We start from the raw sequence: 18148 nt of genomic DNA, 5'->3' as shown, positions 1-18148 counted from the left end.
ATCCCTGGGAAAGGCAGAGGCTGAGAAAAAAGATGTTTCATGCACAGGGCAGATCCCTGTCCTTCAAAGCAAGGGACTGTGTACACCCCTGTTGTGTCTCAGGCTGGAGACCCTCGCTGTCCTGGCCGTGCTGGGCTCTGAGAGGCACACGGCTGTGGGAAGGGACGGCTCCTTCCCCACCCAACACGTGGGCACGTGCTGTAGGATGCCCTGCAGAAACGGTCCCTGAACGCTGACACCCATCCAAAAAAAGGGACGCACCAGCACGCGGCGAGGCGTGCACAGCTGTGTAGGAAGATGCACATGCAGCATTTTGGGTGTACGTACGCCCACGTCCTCCCGTGCACACGCACGGCTTCACCCCAGTGCTTGCACTGCTCAGCCCCCGAGCTGCGGGCGGCAGAGCCCTGCCACGCTCGTTTGAGTCTTGGAGACTGCAAAGGGTAAACTGGGACTGGAGGGGGGGGGGCTGAAAGCAAACTAATGATGAAAATGTCTCCTCCATGCCTGTGCCTTAATTAAATGCATGGAGAGGCTCGGGGAAGCACATCTGTTTTCAATCTGGAGCCCTTTGATGGCATCAAATGTTCTTTCCCCAGATCAGGGGGGATGGAAATTCTGGGCTGGCTGTGGCAGCTCGGAGCCCAGGCTCCAGCCACGGGGACGTGGGGACCTTTCCTGGCCCAGTGGGAGCATGGCCAGTGCCAGCGGCCTCACTCAGTGCCCATGGGGCTGCTCTCGGGGCCCTTCTGCAGCGAGCGAGGGTCTGGGGGTGCTGCCTGCACCCCTGCGTGCCCTCAGCCCCCAGGACCTGCAGGGCCCTGGGACCTCTCCACTCACTATTTTGGGGAGCCGAGCGTGTTCTCTGCGCCTCCTTCCCCTGTCTTTCTCTCTTCTCTGCTGTTTTGCTTTTAGTTTTTTTGGGGGGGGGGCTGGTTCAGTTTTTCCCCCTTTTCTCTCCTGCTATTTCGCTTTTGCTCTCCTTTTGCTATTTCACTTTTGCTGCTTCTTGCCTCGTCTCTCTTTCTGGCTTCTCCGTTGCGCTTTTTCTCCCCCTTTCGTTATTTTTTTCCCCTTTCCCTCTCCCCTTCGCTCTTCCCCTTCCTTCTCCCTGCCACTTTTCCATCCCCAGCTCTCCCTTTGGCGACTCCTCTCCCCCAGCGGCCGTGCCCACCGTGCTCCGGCCGCCGAGAGGGGGCCCCCCGGCGGAGGGCACCGCTCCCCTCTCCCCCCGGGGGGGCTCCCCAGCACGGAGCGAGGCGCAGCACCAGGACCGGGGGCCGGTGCCACGTCCCGGGAGGGGGGGCCCGGAGCGCGGCGGGGCCGCCCCCGGCGTTTGAAGTGCGGGGCGGAGGGGAGGGCAGGGGCGGAGGAAGGGGAAGGGAAGGGAGGGGAAGGGAAGGGAAGGGAAGGGCCGGGAGCCGCCGGGAGGGGAAGGCGGAGGGACGGGGCGCACCCGCCCCAGCGGCCCCACAGCCCCCGTGCGCCTCCCGGCCGCCGGCAGCTCCCGGCGCCCCGAGCCGGCCGCTTCGCCTTTTTTCCCCCCTCCACCCCGGCATGTTTTAAAGCCGGTCCCTGCAGCTCTCCATCCCGTCGGGTCCCCGTGTCGTCGTCGTCGTCGTCCCCCCACCTGGGGCCGTGCGCTTCCCCCCTCCCCCCCTCCCCTCCTCGAAGGGCCGGCGGCTGGGGGGGAGCGGGGGCGGTGGGCGCCGGGGGGGGCGAGGGCAGAAAAGCCCCGCTCAGCACCATGGCGTCCAGCTATGCCCACGCCATGGAGAGGCAGGCCCTGCTGCCCGCCCGCCTCGACGGCCCCGCCGGCTTGGACAATTTACAAGGCAAGAAGAACTTCTCCGTGAGCCACCTGCTGGACCTGGAGGAGGCGGGCGACATGGTGGCCGCCCAGGCGGACGAGGGTGGCGGCGAGCCCGGCCGGAGCTTGTTGGAGTCCCCCGGGTTGACCAGCGGCAGCGACACCCCGCAGCAGGACAGTAAGTGCGGGGGGATCCCCCCCTGGGGACGCGGGCTGAGCCCCCCGAGCGCATCGCCTGCCGGGGGGCTGAGCACGGGGCTCTACGGGACGGGGCCGGCAGGATCCAGCCCTCCATCCATCCCTCTGTCCCTCCATTCATCCCTCTATCCCCCCATCCCTTCCTTTCTCCCTCCATCCACCCCTTTATCCATCCCTCCATCCATCCTTCTCTCCATCCATCCCTCCCTCCCTCTCCATCCATCCCGTCGGAGCTCGGAGCACCTCGCCGCTCCGGATGGGACCCGCCGAGCCATTTTCCGACGGCTTTGCCCTCGCAAACAGCCCGAGGGGACTTGCGGCGCCGCAAAACGGAGCCGCCGGCCACCTCCTGCCCCCTTTTTCCTGGCTCCGGGCACCCCCGTCCCCGGCTCCCGTCGCGGCGGGGAAGGGGCTCAGCCTTGCGCGGTATTTTCCGAGCGCAGCGCTATGAAAGGGGCGAGGTAGGTGCGCAAATCTCGCCCCCCGATCCTTTATTACCTTCGTTTCGGTTAAAAAATAAATAGATCTCTCTCTGTTAATGTATATATCCGCGGGTGAAGGGACTGGGCGCAATTTTCGTTGCGATTTTCGTTGCGATTTTCGTCCCTCCCGCGGCGAGCCCGGGCACGGACATGGCTACGGACACGGGCTCGTTTCCGAGGGCTCCCCAGGAGCCCCCCGGGGGGGGCCAGGCCGCCAACGAGAGGCGAAAAACGAAAAGCCGACGAAAACCTCCCTTTTCGTTTTCGTTTTCGTTTTTTTTTTTTTTTTTTTTTTTCCGCCTCTCGCCGGCAGCCGCGATCAACGAGCGGCAACGCCGCGGTGGCAGCGGGGGAGAAGGGAACGGAGCCGGACACTGACCCCCTCCCCAAGCTCCCCCGACCCCCCGGCTGTAGGGGGGAGCCCTCCCCGCTGCGCCCCCCTCCCGGTACCGCCGAGGCTCCGGGGGCGAGGAGCCCGACCCGCAGCCGGCAGCCGCCTTCCTCCCGCTGCCCCCCGGGGCTCCTCCGGGGCTTCCTCGCCTTTTTGGGTTCCCGGAGCCGTGCCGAGAGGGAAACCGGCCTTGGAAAAGGAGAGCTCTGCAATAAAGCAGCCGCTCCCCGCGTCCCCATCCCGCGGGACCCCAAGGGCAAAGGCGAGGGGATTTGTCCTGCTCCCTTCCCGGAGAGCCTGGCCAGGATGGGACAACGGCTGCGGGGAAAACGGCTTTAAAAATGCCCCTTCCCAGGAGAAAATTACATTTCTGGCCCTAAATGTGCGTGGGTTGGTATAGGGAAGGAAGGCAGCGATTGCCGCTCCCCCGTGATTCGGCTCCCTGTGCCGCTGCGGCCGGAGAGTCCCCGCGATACTAACCAACGAGTTATGCAAACGTCTCTTTTTTTCCTCCTTTTTCCCCCCCAGTTTCGTTTATCGTATTTTATTTGGCCCTGCTTTGCTCCTGGTGCTGCCCATTGCCAATTGCCGAGCTGGCTTGCTCAGCGTGGAAAAGAGGGGCTGTGTTCCCCTGACACCCACCCTGCTCTTCGAGCAGGAACCGGACCGAAATCACGGGCTGAGGGTGTGTTTCCCAGCCAGCATTGCCGGGCAGGGACCAAACTCCAGCTTAAAATAAATCAGCAGTTCCCCGAACGCAGTAAAAGTTTTAATGCCGTTGCGGTGAATTAGAAAGTTTTAAAAGTATTCTAAAGTAAGCAAAAAATAAATACCGGGGATAAATTCTCCCTGGTTTATTGGGCAGAGCTGTCATCTGGGCTCCCTGGCTCCTTCGCTGATGTGTTTAGCAGACCCCCTGCGTCTCCGTGCCTCAGTTTCCCCACCCATGGCGTGTGTTTTGTGAAGTGCTTTGCAGCGCCCGCAGGAAAAAGGCTGCATGAGAGCTGGGCAGCGGTGGGTTTGAGCTTTTCTCGGTGAAAAATGAGAGCTGGTTCGGCGGAAAAGCTAACACAGGGCTCGGTTATCCTCCGTGTTACGAAGGGAGAGGAGGTGAGAGCCGTTTGGAGGAGTTGTGGAATGTCGCAGGAATACTGGAAACGATCTGCTGACCTGGGGGACAGTCGGTCTGCCACTGGTTTCTGTCCCGAAGCGGGGTGCGAACCCAAAATATTGGGTGCTCCTCGTGTAACATGAAATTACGGGGAAAAAGCTTGACAAGGAAATGACAAAAGGTTTTATTTGGAGTTTGGAGGGACTACATTACCGTGAATTCATTTGGAAGGGGTTGAGGACAAAGCTTTTTTCCTATTTTAAAAAAAGGAAAACATTTCTGGGAGTAGCTCTGATTGTAACGCAGACAGGGAGAAATGTCAGTGTATTAAGGGACTGATTTTTATTTTCAGTGGTGCTGCGAAACTGTCACTCACTGACTTCGTTTCGAACTGTAGCTGTGAAAACCATTCCTTAACAGCTGATAAAATTCACTGCGACCCTCCCAGCCTCTGCCCTTCAGCCAGGAGGACTCAGACTTGCTCCTCATTGCAAAGCCACCTGATAAGATCCAGCCAACGCTTGCTTTGGTAGCAGGGTTTCCACTGACTCCAGCTAAAACCGTGATGAAAATGCAGTCCCAGATCAGCAGAGGGGACTCGCTGGGCTTCCCAGCACGGGCAGCCAGCTCTCCTTGCTCCCCTGCCCTTGGTGGTGGCAGAAAACTGCTGGTGGGTTCCCAAAGCTCGTGGCTCTGAGCGGGATCGCTTCTCCAAACCCGGAGCTGGTGAGCTATTAGCTAGTTTTAAAGATGGCATTTTTTTGCCATCTGCTTTTTTGTTTTGTTTTGTTTGTTTGAGCCTGGCTGTTGACGGCTCATAAAACGACGTGGAGAAAGCCTGAGCAGCACAAGAAAAATTGTTGTGCTCGCCTTTCTTTTGTGAGGAACGACTAAAGCCCGCTTTGATCCGGTACGTGCACAAGTCCTGCATATTGGAGTTATTACTGCCCTGCAATTTCTCTTCCGTGTAAAAGAGGTGGAGGTCTGGGGGCTGTGAGTTTCTTCGGGCTGGCAGCCCAACTCAGGCTGTCGGGGCAGCTTCAAAATCACAGCCAGGGCCTGGGCAGCCTGCAGCTCCCCACTGCTGCTTCTGGCTCAGCGGGCATCGTGACCCCTCGGCACCAAAAAAAGCTTCCCCGGGGAGCAGAAACTCCTGGCGGGGCAGCGGGGAGGAGGTGAGTTTCTTTGCTCTGCTTGGGATGGGGCAGGCAGAGCATCCGTGCTGGTGTCATCTCATTCCTCGTGGGGTGAGAGCACAAGGAAGGGCTGCTTTCCCCAGCCGGCACGACGACGGGTCTCATACCAAGGTTTTGCAGAGGCCAGATACAGAAATGGTTTTTAAAAAAAGGAGAAGGCAAACAGAGGGAGAACAGGGGCCGGGGTTGGCTCATCACTGCTGCGGTGCATCACCGGCTTGGAGCCGTGGGTTTTGGGGGCGGGAGGGATGAACTGGGGCAGAGATCGCCCCATCGCTGCCTCTGTCTGTCATTAAAGGCCATCTGAGACAGGATCCTGAGCTGAAGGACCTTTGGTCTGCTCCCACATGGCTGGTATTTAGGCTGTTAATTCTCTCTTTTTAATTAGAGCAAGTGCAGTTGCTGCGGGAGGGGAAGGGTTTGTGTAAAGGTTGAATTGTTTCTCCTTTTTCTTCTGATCCTGAGGTTGTCTGCAGTGCTGTGGTGCCTCCCCACCCCGCACAAAAAAAAAAAAAAAAAAATTTTGAATTGTTAAAAAGAGGTGGAAAAGCTCTGACACCGCTTTGGGAAGGGGAGAGCGGCTCAGAGGGCTGCCGAGGAGCCCAGGAACGCGAGAGGAAGCGCCAGGGACTGCAGGGTTTTCTTTGCAAACCTTTGCGTTATCTTCAAGTCCTAAGTGGCTCTTTTGTTAGGAAAACACAGCCCTTATTCCCAGAAGATGCTGAGCCTGGCAACTGGGGATGGACAAAGAACAGAAAAGAAGGAAGAAAGCGCTTTTGGAGCAGAGATTGATTAAATCTAGCAGCTCATATTTTCTTCCTCTCTTGTCCTGTGGTGCTGGTGGGCAAAGGAAGAGCCTGCGGGGAGGAAGGGCCTGCTGCTGCCCACAGGTTACAGGGCAAAGCGGCTGCTGACTTTAACCCCTCTGGCAGTGGTGAGCATCCCTACAGGCTGCTGCCAGAAAGGACTTTCCGCACCCAAGTCCTCCTTGTCCAGCAGCTGATGTGGAAAAATTGGGGATCGGGTTGATATTCTTTTTAAGGCGCTTGTCGTTTGGGCTGTCTGCATGAAAAATTCAGCGGTGTTCTTGTGGGAGAAATCTTTCCGCGTGCCAGCAGTGCCGCGTGTGTCCTAGAGGCTCCTCGCAGGAAGGGTGAGCCACGTTCTTGGGGATAAAGCTTGGATAGCAGGCCAGGTAACCAACGCAGAAAACCAGTTAAAAGCTTCATTCACTTCTTTCCACGCGTGTTGCATCTTTTTAATTTCACTCTCAGGCTAGCTGGGGCATGATTTTTCGGTCAAATGTCTCACGCTGATATTTTTCTTGCATCTCTGAATCCTACAATTCGAAGTGGAAAAAATATCTGGTTTTGACATAAATTTCTAGATCTTCTGGATGCAGACAAAAGATGGAAATGTGACTGTCACAAACTTGGAACCAAACTTTTTTATTAAAAAAAAAAAAAAAACAATAATCAGCTTACTATTAACAAAAGAAAAAAGGAGCCATGTGAAGCTGAAGGAGGGCGCTGACTCAGTTTGCAAGTGCTGGCCGTGCCACCCTCCTTTTGACGGCCGAAACTAGACTTTTATTTGTTTGTGAATTTCACTTTTTTTTGATCATAATCAGTTTTGCTTCCTGGTTCTCATGGTCTCATAATTTGCTGATGGTATTTGTGTTTTCAATCCATCTGCACAAAGCTTCCAACTTTTTAATTCGAAAAAGATTTTGCTGAAGGTTTTTACTCCCCCTCACCCTACTCCCCTTAATGTAATGAAAACATTTCCATGAAAATTAGATTTTGAAATCTCTCATAAAACTTAAAGGTTTGGTCTGAACTGCTAGAACTCTCTTAATGAACATCAGCTTTCTGTCATCTGCACCGAGTTTCCACTACTAGCCAGTCTATTTTCCATCTTTTTGATGATGTAGAAAGCAGTGATCGCATGGGAAAATATTATCTCAGGGTTAATTTGTGCAATCCTTACTCACACGAGTCATTGCATGCGATTCAATGGGCCGCTTATGTGGATGCCAATTGATGAGTATTAGCGTTTAAAGTCTTGACCAGCAGCCTTGAGTCATGCAAAAAGCTCTTTTTGAGGCTGGTGGAATATTTCTGCGCAGGCATGAGGCGGTTTTGCTGTCTGCGTTCGGGGGCACGAGCCTTTTGCCTTTCAGCAGAGGTGCAACAGGCATCCAAATACGTGATGTTAGGGAGCCTGGAAAGAGGGAGCAAGAGCACGGACAAAGTATAAGCAGGAGTGGCTGGGAGGAGCTGGCAAACTTTAAAGCCGAATGCTCTGACAAGGCAGACGCAGAATTACAGGGCCATAATTCCTTCAAGGCTATATTCTTGTTTTTTCTCCTTTTTTTTTTTTTTTTTTTTCCCTGACAACTCCGAGTTTGCTGCCGTGGTTTTTGACATCACCAGCATGGCTTGATGGGATTATAGGTGTTTATTCCTGGTTGCAAGTTGTTTATGATATATTTAATCGGTTTTGAAACCCATACGAAGGAGCCCTGAGGGAGCTGTGCTCCTGCTGGGCCTCTCTTGCATAATGAAGTGCATCACGAGGATTTACCAAGTGTCACAATATTCCAGACTTGGGCCTCTGTTTCTGGGGAGGATGAATCACTGCGTTTCTGGTTCCCCACCCTACTTGCCTTTCCGAAAGGAGGCTTGGGCTTTGGGGCGGATTATGGAGCTGTGAAGTGAGAACACCACGGCCTGGCCGGGGGAGCTGTCGTCCGAGGCCCTGATCGTGCTTCCCCTCTGAAATGTCCTTGAAGCTTTACGCTCAGGACACCAGGGTGTTGTGTTCTTAGCCTGGTTCCTCCAAGAAAAGCCTGCTGGATGGTTTCTGTCCGTGGGACGTAACTTCTGAACCCGCCGGCTGCTTTGGGGAGGGAGCAGACGTCTCAAGGGGCTGCTAAATCCCAGCAGTCCCATGGGACGTGGTGAAGGCTGCTGGCAGTCCCTCCCCGTGAGGGGATGAAGCAGCATAAATTCAACCTCTTACATGGAGAGTCTCTGGAGAAAAGTCCTTTTCAAAGGCTCCGTGTTAGAGATGCCATCAGTTGAAGCTCACGTGTGTAGACACCGTCGCCACCAGCCCCGTGGCACAGGCCTGCGGGGCTTTGTGCTTTGTCACTTGTGTTGTAACAGCCCAGGGCCCTCCAGCATGGAGGTTTACTGGCTCTGCTCATGTTTTTCACTTCCTACATTGATTTGTGAATGCGTGATGCACACCTAACCTGCCACTTCCCTTCCTTTCCCTCTCTCTCTCTGCTGGGCCCGGCTGCCTTCTACCCTGTACCCACGGAAGATGCTGTGAGGCCGGGGTGGGAGCTGAGCGGAGACACGTTGTGTGTCTGCTGGGACCACGGCAGCCTCATTTTGAGAGAAATTTCTCTCAGATGAGGACATCCAGAGGATGCAGATTGGGTAGGGAGCAGAGCAGCAGTGCTGAGGCTGAGGGCTGCCTCCTGCCATGGAAAGCCTGGCGTCTGGGAAGGGAGGCTCGATGAGCAAGCCAGCGAGCATCCATTTCAGTTTGCATTAGCTTTCTGGGCTCCTCTCTAACCTCCAGAGGCTAAGAAAAGGTTACACCAGTGTTTAAAGCCCTGTCCCAGACAGTCTGGATTTGTCGTGCCTGTACCAAGTGAGCGTTGGCCTTGGAGTGGCAGCCCAGGACCTCCTGGTGCCTGGTGTTCCTGGAAGGGGAAGGAGAGAAGAGAGGTGAGGGGAGCCAGCCGAGCTGTTAACAAGTCACTACATCCTATCGCAGCGTCCAGTTCATATTCCACCCAAATTTCCCCCCCCCCTGTTTCTGGCTAGAGAAATTTTCCTACAGGAGAAACTCCATCCAGTCAGCAAGACTGCTGGGCAGGGCGAGCGTCCAAAGAGCCGCTCGGGATCTGGCCAGGACCCTCTCCACGTCCTGATGAGCTGCTCAGGCAGCAAATCTGCTCTTGCACCGAGAGCTGGAATTCATCAGGAGCCTGGGGACATCGCTTCCTGCTTTGAGCCCACCAGCAGATGAATTTCTCCTGTGGCCTCCTTGACCACAGTAAAACCAAATTTATCCACGGCCCCGTGTGTCTGGGGGCAAGACAAAATCGCCAGCAACAGCTGCTGAGCGGGCAGGCTTGGAAAGAAAACGGCATGTGGATGTGAAGGGGACCAACAGTCCCGGGGCTGTGGGAACAAACCGGGGTGCCTGGAGGTGATGGAGCAGGGTGGGAGGCTGCAGGAGGCTGTGTCCAAGTAGCCCCCAACCCTGTCTTGTAGCCAGTGTAGATGCTGGACCAGTTAAAGTCGGGTAGGGTTTTTTTTAACCCACGGGGACCTGTACTAGTCTGTGCTTTGCTCTCATTTTGGTTGTGTTTGAGCAGTGGGTGAGCTGGGCAGAGCTGCAGCCGGCAGAACTGTGAAGTCCTGCTCAGCGCTTCTGGAAATCATCCGCTTTTTGGAAGCGTCACTAATATGGCCCACGTTTGGGGAAAAAAAAATTATGGTCACAGCTTCTGAAGAGCCATCGCTTCTCAGCATCAGCTCAGCGGAGTCAGGGCTCTGTGGGGACTTAAATGGGGAAAGGTGCTGGAGCCGTAACAGTGAGAGCAGAGCATTAATGCTCAGGGGCTGGCGATGCACAAGGGGCTGCCCTTGGTTGATTGTACCACAGGTGGTTCCTGCCACCGTGAAGCCTGGGCTGGTTTCCTTTAGGGTTTTACAGTCCTCTTTCCCGGGGCTGGAGACACTCCTGTAATGCTGCATACCTGTGGTTGTCCTGCATGGTCGCTGAGGTGGTCTCTTTTTCACCTGGATGAAGGGGACAGCGTGGAGGAAATCCATCATCACGTCCCTGTTTGGGATGGGCGGCTCCGACACTGATATTGCTGGAGAAAGCTGGTGAAAACTGCGCCTCTTCCCCAAAATGTGTTTGCTCTGTGTTGGCATTGGGAAGTCCCTCTCCACGCACAGGTTGTCTGGTCTGAAGTGCCTGAGGGTGTCCAAGCAAATGTATCTGTTTTTGCAATGAGAGGGGGAAAAAAGTTTTCAAGAACGTGATGGAGTTGAGCTCTGCATCCTACTTCTTCACCCCAAATGATAACGGGGGTCTGTGCCTCTTTGTGGACCAGGAATGGGGACCCATTCCTGGGTCCCCAAGTGGTGGTGATGGAAACACGGGTCTGGATATTATGTGCACACAAAGCCAGCTTGCTCGGGAGGGCATTTGTCTGCTCTATGTTCTCCCCAGGCTGCAGGGGGCCGCTCTGCTTGGGGGTACTGCAGGCAGGGTTTGTAGGGTACAGCATTTTGTCCTGGGCTTCCACCCGAAATCTAAATTAAAACTGGTTTTTGTGTGTGTCCCGCCCTGAATGTCAGTAGAGATGGCCTTGTAGGATTACCCGGCTGGTCTTTTACTGCTCCAAAATGCCTTAGTGCCTTGGCTGTGGTCTTTTTCTTCTACATTTAATGGACTAATTTGGCCAAGTCCACCCCGTCGTGCCTCAGTTTCCCTACCCATGTAACTGGATAATGATCCCAACCCCTTAATAAGGGGCTTTGAAACCTGCTGGAGAGGTGATATATAAGAGGTCGGCTTTAAGTTGGGAATATTCTCCTCCCTCTGCATCGCTGCCAGCTAATTGCTATTTCATCTGCCTCCGTCTCTGGAACCGACCACCTTCCTCGTTAATTAACTGATTAGCATTAAGGAGATCCCCTTTGGTGACCCAGCCGTGTGCTTCACACAACAGTTGATGGTGGCAGCTCTTGCCACGCCGGCTCTGATCTCCCCCAACATCTTGAGATGCTTGGGGTCTCCGCGTGCCCAAAGGATGCTGGTGTTGGGGAAGCCGGTGTCCGACACAGTTGTCCCAACCAGCTCCTGGGAATTTCTGTGCTCTTTTTCTTGGCTGTTGCCCTGTCTTTAACGTTTGGCCAAAAAGATCTTTGCTGACAGTTTGTTTCATTTGGACGACTGCTGATGTGTCTCATGGAAACTGGGGGAATTGCTCAGGAATAAGCGTTTGCTACGCATTGCTTGTTTGTGATTTGTTTTTCATTTTCTCCTTAAAAAAAAAAAAAAATCTAAAAAAACCCAGCTAATCAGTGAAAAGAAACAATCACCTGTGATTTAGGAGAGGGATCTCTCATTGTAAATAATAAATTAGTGTCAGGAGACCAGGCAGACAGAATGGTTGATGAATATCCTGCAGGCTGAAAGTTGTTTATCAAGCCTGTTTGAAGACTTATGACTAACAAGCTCATTTACAGAGTTTGGAGCCTGTTCATGAGCCGTCCTCCAGCTGGGAGGATGTGGGAATCATCAGAAATTGTATTCACAAGTTACTTGATCATTTAAAAAAATGATCAAACAAACAAAGCCTGGGTTTTGGAAGGGAGCTGTGAATTCCTCCTCTCCCCCCACTGGGTTTTTTGAGGCATTCCCCTTAGGAAAACGAGGGGTTTGGAGAAGAATGAAAAGCCCCATGTCACTCATTCACGGCCTGTTTCGGTGCTAACCCTTCCTCCGTCTGGCACCAAGCGCCCCAGCCGTGGGGAGCTGGTCCTACACGGGATGTGCTCCACGAGGTCTGGCCCTGGGTGCTCAGCAAGATGGATGGGGCTTGTCCAGTGGCTCCCAGCTGGGGATTTGGGCTTGCTAGCAGGATATGATTGCTCTTAGGGAGCAGATGTCTCCACCAAGCCATGCCTGAGTCTACTTGGTGCCCTATAAGAAAGGTGGTGTAGGAGCTGCCGACCTGCCGCCTGTAGGAACGGGGATGAATCTGGTATAAGGAGTGTACACCGGAGTGCCGTGGCTCCATGCCCTTCGCAAATCTGCTCGCCTGGCCTTGGACCAACTCCCTGCTCAACGCAGAAAGCCGCATCTTTATGAGGAGAGGCAGATGTTTTTCACCCCCGGTGTCTCCTGTAGTTCTGCTTCGTTTGTGCAGTGTCCTCTTGGACGCGGCTGCGGGGAGTGCTCCAGGTGGGCTCCAGTTGTGCACACTGCGTGTTGAGGAGGATACGAGCTGAGCAAAAAGAGTCCAGAGAAGAGCAATAAAGAGCTGCAGAACTCCCAGGCTGGGAGGAAAGAGGTGCTTAGCCTCCAGAAGAGGTGATGGGGAACAGCCTTCAGATAGATGCAGGGCTGCTATAGGAAGGGGATGGTGCAGGGTGACCTCCAGGCATGTGTACTTGGGTTGCAGCAAGGGAGATTTAAGTGTGGTGGTGAGGAAGTCCTCCCGGGTCTTTTGTGGGTAAGGGAGCACTGGAAGAGGTGGTAGGAGGATGGGATGGAGACCCCAAGAAAAGGGGGACCCACCAGGCTGAGGAGGAGCATGCGGATGGGGAAGGGGCGCACAAACTGGGAGCTACCTGCTGCTGGGAAGCCAGGCAACAGGTTTCTTAAATGTGCCTTTCAGCATGGGTGTTGTGGGCTGGAAGGAGCTGGTGTGATTGAAAAGACAATCTGGTACGCGATAGCAAGAAAACCGCACGGCAAAGCTGCCCTCAGTCACTCCAAGCTGGCTCGTGTGGGCTCCGTGGCCCAGGAGCTGATCGAGGGATCACTGAGCTCCTGTCTGGCAGTGGCAGGAGGAGGTGACAGGCGAGCAAGCCAAGGGGACGCTTTGCCTTCAGGCTGGAGCGCTCTCTGCAGGGCTGGGTACCAAACGGGGGTTTTCTCGCGGGCGGTGGTGCTGGTTTTCCCTGCTCTCCTCCTGGTTTTGCTCGTGTGACGTATCGCTGTCCCTCTCGGGCTGGGCAGCGCTCAGAGTCCTTCCAGACACTGTGATGATGGATTTGAATCCCCGTTTCCCTGACTCTCTAGGAAGACTGCTTTGTTTTCCTCTCTAATCCATCAAAGGAAGGTAGGACAAGAGCCAGTGGCTGAGAGCAAAAGCCAGAGGAGCATTGAAAGGAGGTTGAAAATACGCATTTTTTAACTGTAAGACGCAAGGTAATCACTGGAAATAATTAGGAAGGCGAGTATTGGCTTCTCCATCCCTGAAGGGGATGTTTGGCAGTCCCTTTGGGGTAACTGGGTGACGCGCTACGGCCGTGCGTGCAGACACCAAAAAAAAACCAGCAGCTCGGCTCTGGCCGCAGGACGCATGGATGTGCTGCAGCATTCCTGCACAACTCGATGTCAGGGATATTCCTGCCAGGAAATGGGATCACAGGACCAGATGGAGAATGCAGATCCACTCGGTGCAAATCTGTTTACAGGTTTGAACCAAAACACAGCGAGAAACAAAAGGAAAGCAACGGCCTCATCCCTGATCGTAACTCACTTATGTGGACCAGCTGCCAGGCTCATTTATAGGACAATCCCCTTCCCAAAATCTATCCATAATCCCACTGTTAAGAATAGCGGAGACAGGAGAACCTCTGCAGAGCTAAAAAGGGCGAACATCAGGCACAGAAATAGCTTTTGATCCCCTATTTTGGGATCTCTTCTGAGTTTTCAGAGGCTCTGAACAAAACAGGCCGTTGTGGGAGATTTCTGGTATTTCTGGCCAGGTTGAGGAGTGTGCAAACAGCGTCTCGTAAACGCAACTTTGGGTAAAATGAGGAAAACAGGGAGAGCTGCAAATCTAATTAACAGTGGGATGGGGGATGACCACATCCAGCAACATCTGGGGATGGAGGGGCTGCGAATCGGTAGGCTGGGCTCCCTGGGAAGGTTGGAGATGTCTGTGCAGGGCTGGCACCGAGGGCAAGGAGCGAAAGGCTTTGTGCAGAGGCGGTGACAGCCGTCAGAGCCATCTCTTGCCACTTCTCTTCTCTGTTTTGTGTTCGTTGCCAGCCAGGGAAGAGCGTGCAGAAACCAGGGATCGCCAAAGAGCTGTGGAGAGGCAGCTCCGTGGGCAGCGATCACAGCACGAAGCCCTCGTGGCTGATCTCTGCTCCACCGGCCAGCCCGTGGGGACGGGAGCTGTCCTCCACCCTGCCAGGCTGGTCACTTCCCAGCAGGGATGCTCGCTGCTCACGGCTGCGTGCTCGAGGACACGCTGTTGGCCAAGAAAGGTTCAGGCACCGAGGTTTCCAAATGCGTTTTGTTCCTGGAAGGGCCATTAAGTAAAAAAAAAAAAAAAAAATTGTGCTGAGAAATGGTTTGGAAAATAGTTTGGTGGATTTGTACTTTGCTTGGGTACGATTGATAATGGGGAGAAGGAAGAGATTGAAATAATCCAACTTCTCTTACAGTGGTGCTGGACTGAGCCGTGCTCAAAGCTGAATTCTGGGTATGAAAAGTCAGAGGGTCTCTGAATTGGTCCCAGACTGACCCCAGGCAAGATTCAAGCTTCTGAAAAAATCCGGGGGCTTCTGTGAGCACGTTAAACCTCTGTGGCAGGGCCACAGCCGTGGCTCCAGGGTGTTCAATGTGCCTGACCACCGTCACCCCAGCCCTGCTTCCCAAAGCGTGGCCGTCCATTGCTATCACCAGGGGGACAGATCCAGTGAGTGGGGTAATCCTGAACCAGCCTTGACGTGGCTGGGTTTTGCTGCAGGCTGGTCCCTGGCTGTTCAGCCTGCTTTAGGCTTTTTCTCCGTAAAGAGAGAATTTCAGATGCTTTGGTTCAATATTTGCTTCTATTTTTCACGTAAAAGCAATACGCTAGGGGAAAAAAAAATGGTTTTTTTTGAAACCTGAAAATGGGAAGAAAGCTCTTTATTTGACGTTTCTTTATTTTTAACTTCGTTTGCTGAAACTTTAAGCAGTTCTGTTGCGGGGCAGCTCCCACCAGGCTTCCCCATCCCAGAGCTGAGGACCACTGCTTGCTCCCAGCAGCAGGCTGTGCAGGGGGCTGCAGGAGAATTTGGGAAAACGCAGAGGGCAGAACCAGAGGGACTTTTCTGTTATTCTGGTGCCATCTACTGGTCCGAGCCTACAGGAATGGCTGATGGCAGCAGGAAAAGAGGAGAACACCGGTGGATGGTGTGGTGTGGCCATGGCCCTGGCTGGCACACGGATGTGCTCAGTGCCTTGCCTCTGCTTTCTCCTGGTGTCACGGCTCAAAATTGGGTGCAGCAATACCAAAATCCACAGGCTTGGTCTGCCTGGTCTCAGCTCCAAGCTCTGCCAGCCCTGGCCTGGTGTTGCAGGGATGTCCACAGGAAATTGGGGCTGGAGTTTCAATTACTTCATCAGAGCAGCAGTGCTCTCTGGCCTGGATTCTCGGCTGTCTTGTAAGGGGTTGGGCTCACCAGGCTGCTCCGTCTCTTGCTGCGGGCGTTAATCAGCCCTCTTTATTTTTACTGAGCCACCAGATTTTCAAGAAAATTGGAGGGTTGAGCTATCACTGCAGCTCCTGTTCCTCTGCCAAGCTGTGGTTGAAGTTGGCCAACGACTCGAAAACTGCCGGGACAATCAAAGAGTGCATTGCATCTCAGGAACCCAGGTGAAAGCAGCTGGGGAAGCTGGGCTACCCCTTTGGAAGACATCTCGGAGGGGTTTAATGCCAGAGCAGCCCATGTCAGGATACTGTTCCCCCTCGGTGTGCCCAGCTCTGGAGGGAGGCTGGTGTGAGCTCTGCCCAGCGCCTTCCCCTCCGTTTCTGCCTCTCCCCTGCCACATGTTGCACGCTGGCTTTGCTTTCCCGGTGGCTGGGGCCAGTCCCGTGCAACACGTCCCCAGGGAGAGGACGTCCTCTCTGTTGTGGCTGCTTCAAAGGGCTGAGGCCCGTCTTCAGCTGGGGTCGCTCCAGCGTGGCAAGCTGTGCTCCGGGCAAGGCACAGCCTGCCTTGAACTCAGCCAGGACAAGGAGCAAGCCGGAGGGAGAGCAGGGAGAAGGAAAGAGGTTTTTGGTGTTATATTTTTTTTTGGTTTTGTTTTTTGACAATCTGTCCTTTTTTATTTTTCAGTTTGAAGTCAGTATCTCTCTGGGCTGGGTCCCACACCCCTCTCCATCCCTCGCGTCCCTTTGCAGAAGGGGACAGCAGCGGGGAGCCAGGAGGGCTCGGGTACCAGGGGCTGGGTGGGAGAGCCTCCCCTCGAGCTGCCAGAACAATTGCAGGGATTTGGTGTTGTTTTGGGGCAGCCTGGCCCATTCCAGGTGGAGCCATGGGGCAGAGGTGCAGTTGGGGTGGGTTTGGGAAGAAACCCATGTGTCTCACTGCAGCCCCAGCAAGAGCGAGGACACAAAGTCGTCTGTGTGTAAATGAGGAGCATTGGGAGCTCTTTTGCCTCTGCTGTTCGTGTAATGCAAAATCAGAGTGCTGCTAGCCAGAAAGAAATGTAATATTTGTTTTAGGAACCCATCCATCCTTCATCAGGGATGAGACAATGAATTCTCCAGCTTAATAGGGGCTTTTCATCTGCAGCTCTTCCAGCCCTCCTAATGCTGGGAACAGATTTGGTCAAAGTATTACTTGGGTTTAATTTATGCTTTTTTTTTTTTTTTTTTTTCCTTTTGCTTTTGATTCATGAAAGTGTCTCAATCCATCGGGGGCACTTAAACTATCTGCAAAGTAAGAGCAGTGCCTAAGCTGGGAGCAGTCGCTGCGTCCTCAGCATTCAGCAGGCGCTCGCTCAGGAGCGAGCCCGCGGCAGCGGCTGATGTGTGGCTTGATGCATTTCTTCCCAGCAGATGCTGGGAAATAAAACACGATTCCAGTGCGACCGTTAGAGCCTCTGCGTAAGGAAGCAAATCTAAATTTTCTGACAAAAGGAGAGGAGAGGGCTCCAGAGCCTGTCAAAAATGTCCAGAGGCTGTCAAAAATGCCGTCCGCCTTCTCGAGCGGGACGTGGCCGAGATTTTCCTCTGCGGTTGCCTCAAGCTGGGCATTTCAGCCTGCTGTTAGGCGCCCAGCTGCAAGGGGCTGGAGTATCAAAGGGCGCTGAGGATGGGTTTAGCTTGTAAAATTTGGCCAACTTGCTAACGATAGACTGTCATTAACAGGCTCCCAGCTTCGCTAGCAGGGCGCCTGCAGCCCCGTGTAACGGCGCAGTGAGACCAAAGTCCAGTCTCGGTGTTGCTGTGATTCTTTGCGTGATTGTGGCTCTTAATTCTTTACTTTTTTTTTCTTAAAGTTGTAGATTCTGGGCTCCTGTGAAAAACTGGGGTAAAAAGTAGCTGTCTGGCAGTGCGTGTAAGTCAGGAGGATGAGACCCAACTGGCCGCCTCGAGGTTAAAAGAGCAGAGGGTGCACCAAAAAGCCGAGTCCGTCCAGAGCCTCTCTTGATGCCGCTCTCTTGCAGAGGCAATCGCACAATCCTGTGGGCACCCAACCTATTTTCCGTGAGCTTTGTCCACTTCTCTTACACACGAGCAACACCGGGCAGCACACCCTGAGCTCGAGGCAAGGCCAGCCCTTCTGCCCCAGCCCTGCACAGGCTCTCCCTTAATTTCAAGCCCGGTGGCAGTTCCTGGTCTTGACGTTAAGCCTGTGTGGAAGGTGCACAGGAGCAGGGGTTAATCTGAAGGCTGCAGCCACCACGCAGGCTCCCTGCTTTTACAAGTGCTGGAGCAGCACATGCCGACACGGGGCAGGCTCCCTGCTGCAGGCTGCAGCCATGCAGATCTTTTTTCCCCACTTTGTGAGTGGTTAAATACCCTGCCAGAGCAAGGTAAATGAAGGATCTTTGCCTAATAAAACCGTGTCTTTGTAGGTGTGCTGTAGCTGCAGGCTCTTACTGGGGCTAGGGAAGGAAACAGCAAAGCTCCCGCAGAGCGCGGGGACGGGGGCGCTTTACGGCTCGCTGAACAGGCGCTGGGCTTGCAGTGAGGAAGCTGAGTTTGGGCTGACTTCTCCAGAACTCGCTCTGACAGCTGATGTGGGGATTATTTTTGGACTGAGAAGCTCCATCACTTTTTCCAGGTTAACTGGAGATCGCCTTAGCACGTTGCAGGCACCTCGGGGTCTCTCCCTTCCCTGTGGGAACGTGCTTGCTGAAGAACCAGACCGTGCACACCCTGCATGGACACAGCACTCATCC

The 18148-nt window shown here is 54.2% G+C and overlaps 1 protein-coding gene across 2 annotated transcripts in view; it reads left to right on the top strand.

Moving 5' to 3' along the window:
• The first annotated feature begins 1457 nt into the window (after positions 1–1457).
• PRRX1 (paired related homeobox 1) overlaps positions 1458–18148 on the top strand; it is a 35302-nt gene continuing 18611 nt past the window's right edge. For both annotated transcript variants that reach the window (XM_084527160.1, XM_084527161.1), the window contains exon 1: positions 1458–1988. In XM_084527160.1, the coding sequence (XP_084383286.1) occupies positions 1748–1988 (241 nt within the window). In that variant the 5' untranslated portion in view covers positions 1458–1747. The remainder of the gene's footprint in view (positions 1989–18148) is intronic.

The sequence above is a fragment of the Aythya ferina genome, assembly GCF_964211825.1.
Source record: "Aythya ferina genome assembly, chromosome: 8".
In the NCBI taxonomy this organism is placed as follows: Eukaryota; Metazoa; Chordata; class Aves; order Anseriformes; family Anatidae; genus Aythya; species Aythya ferina.
Note: the sequence above shows the minus strand (reverse complement) of the source record. Positions and strands in the feature narration are given on the sequence as shown.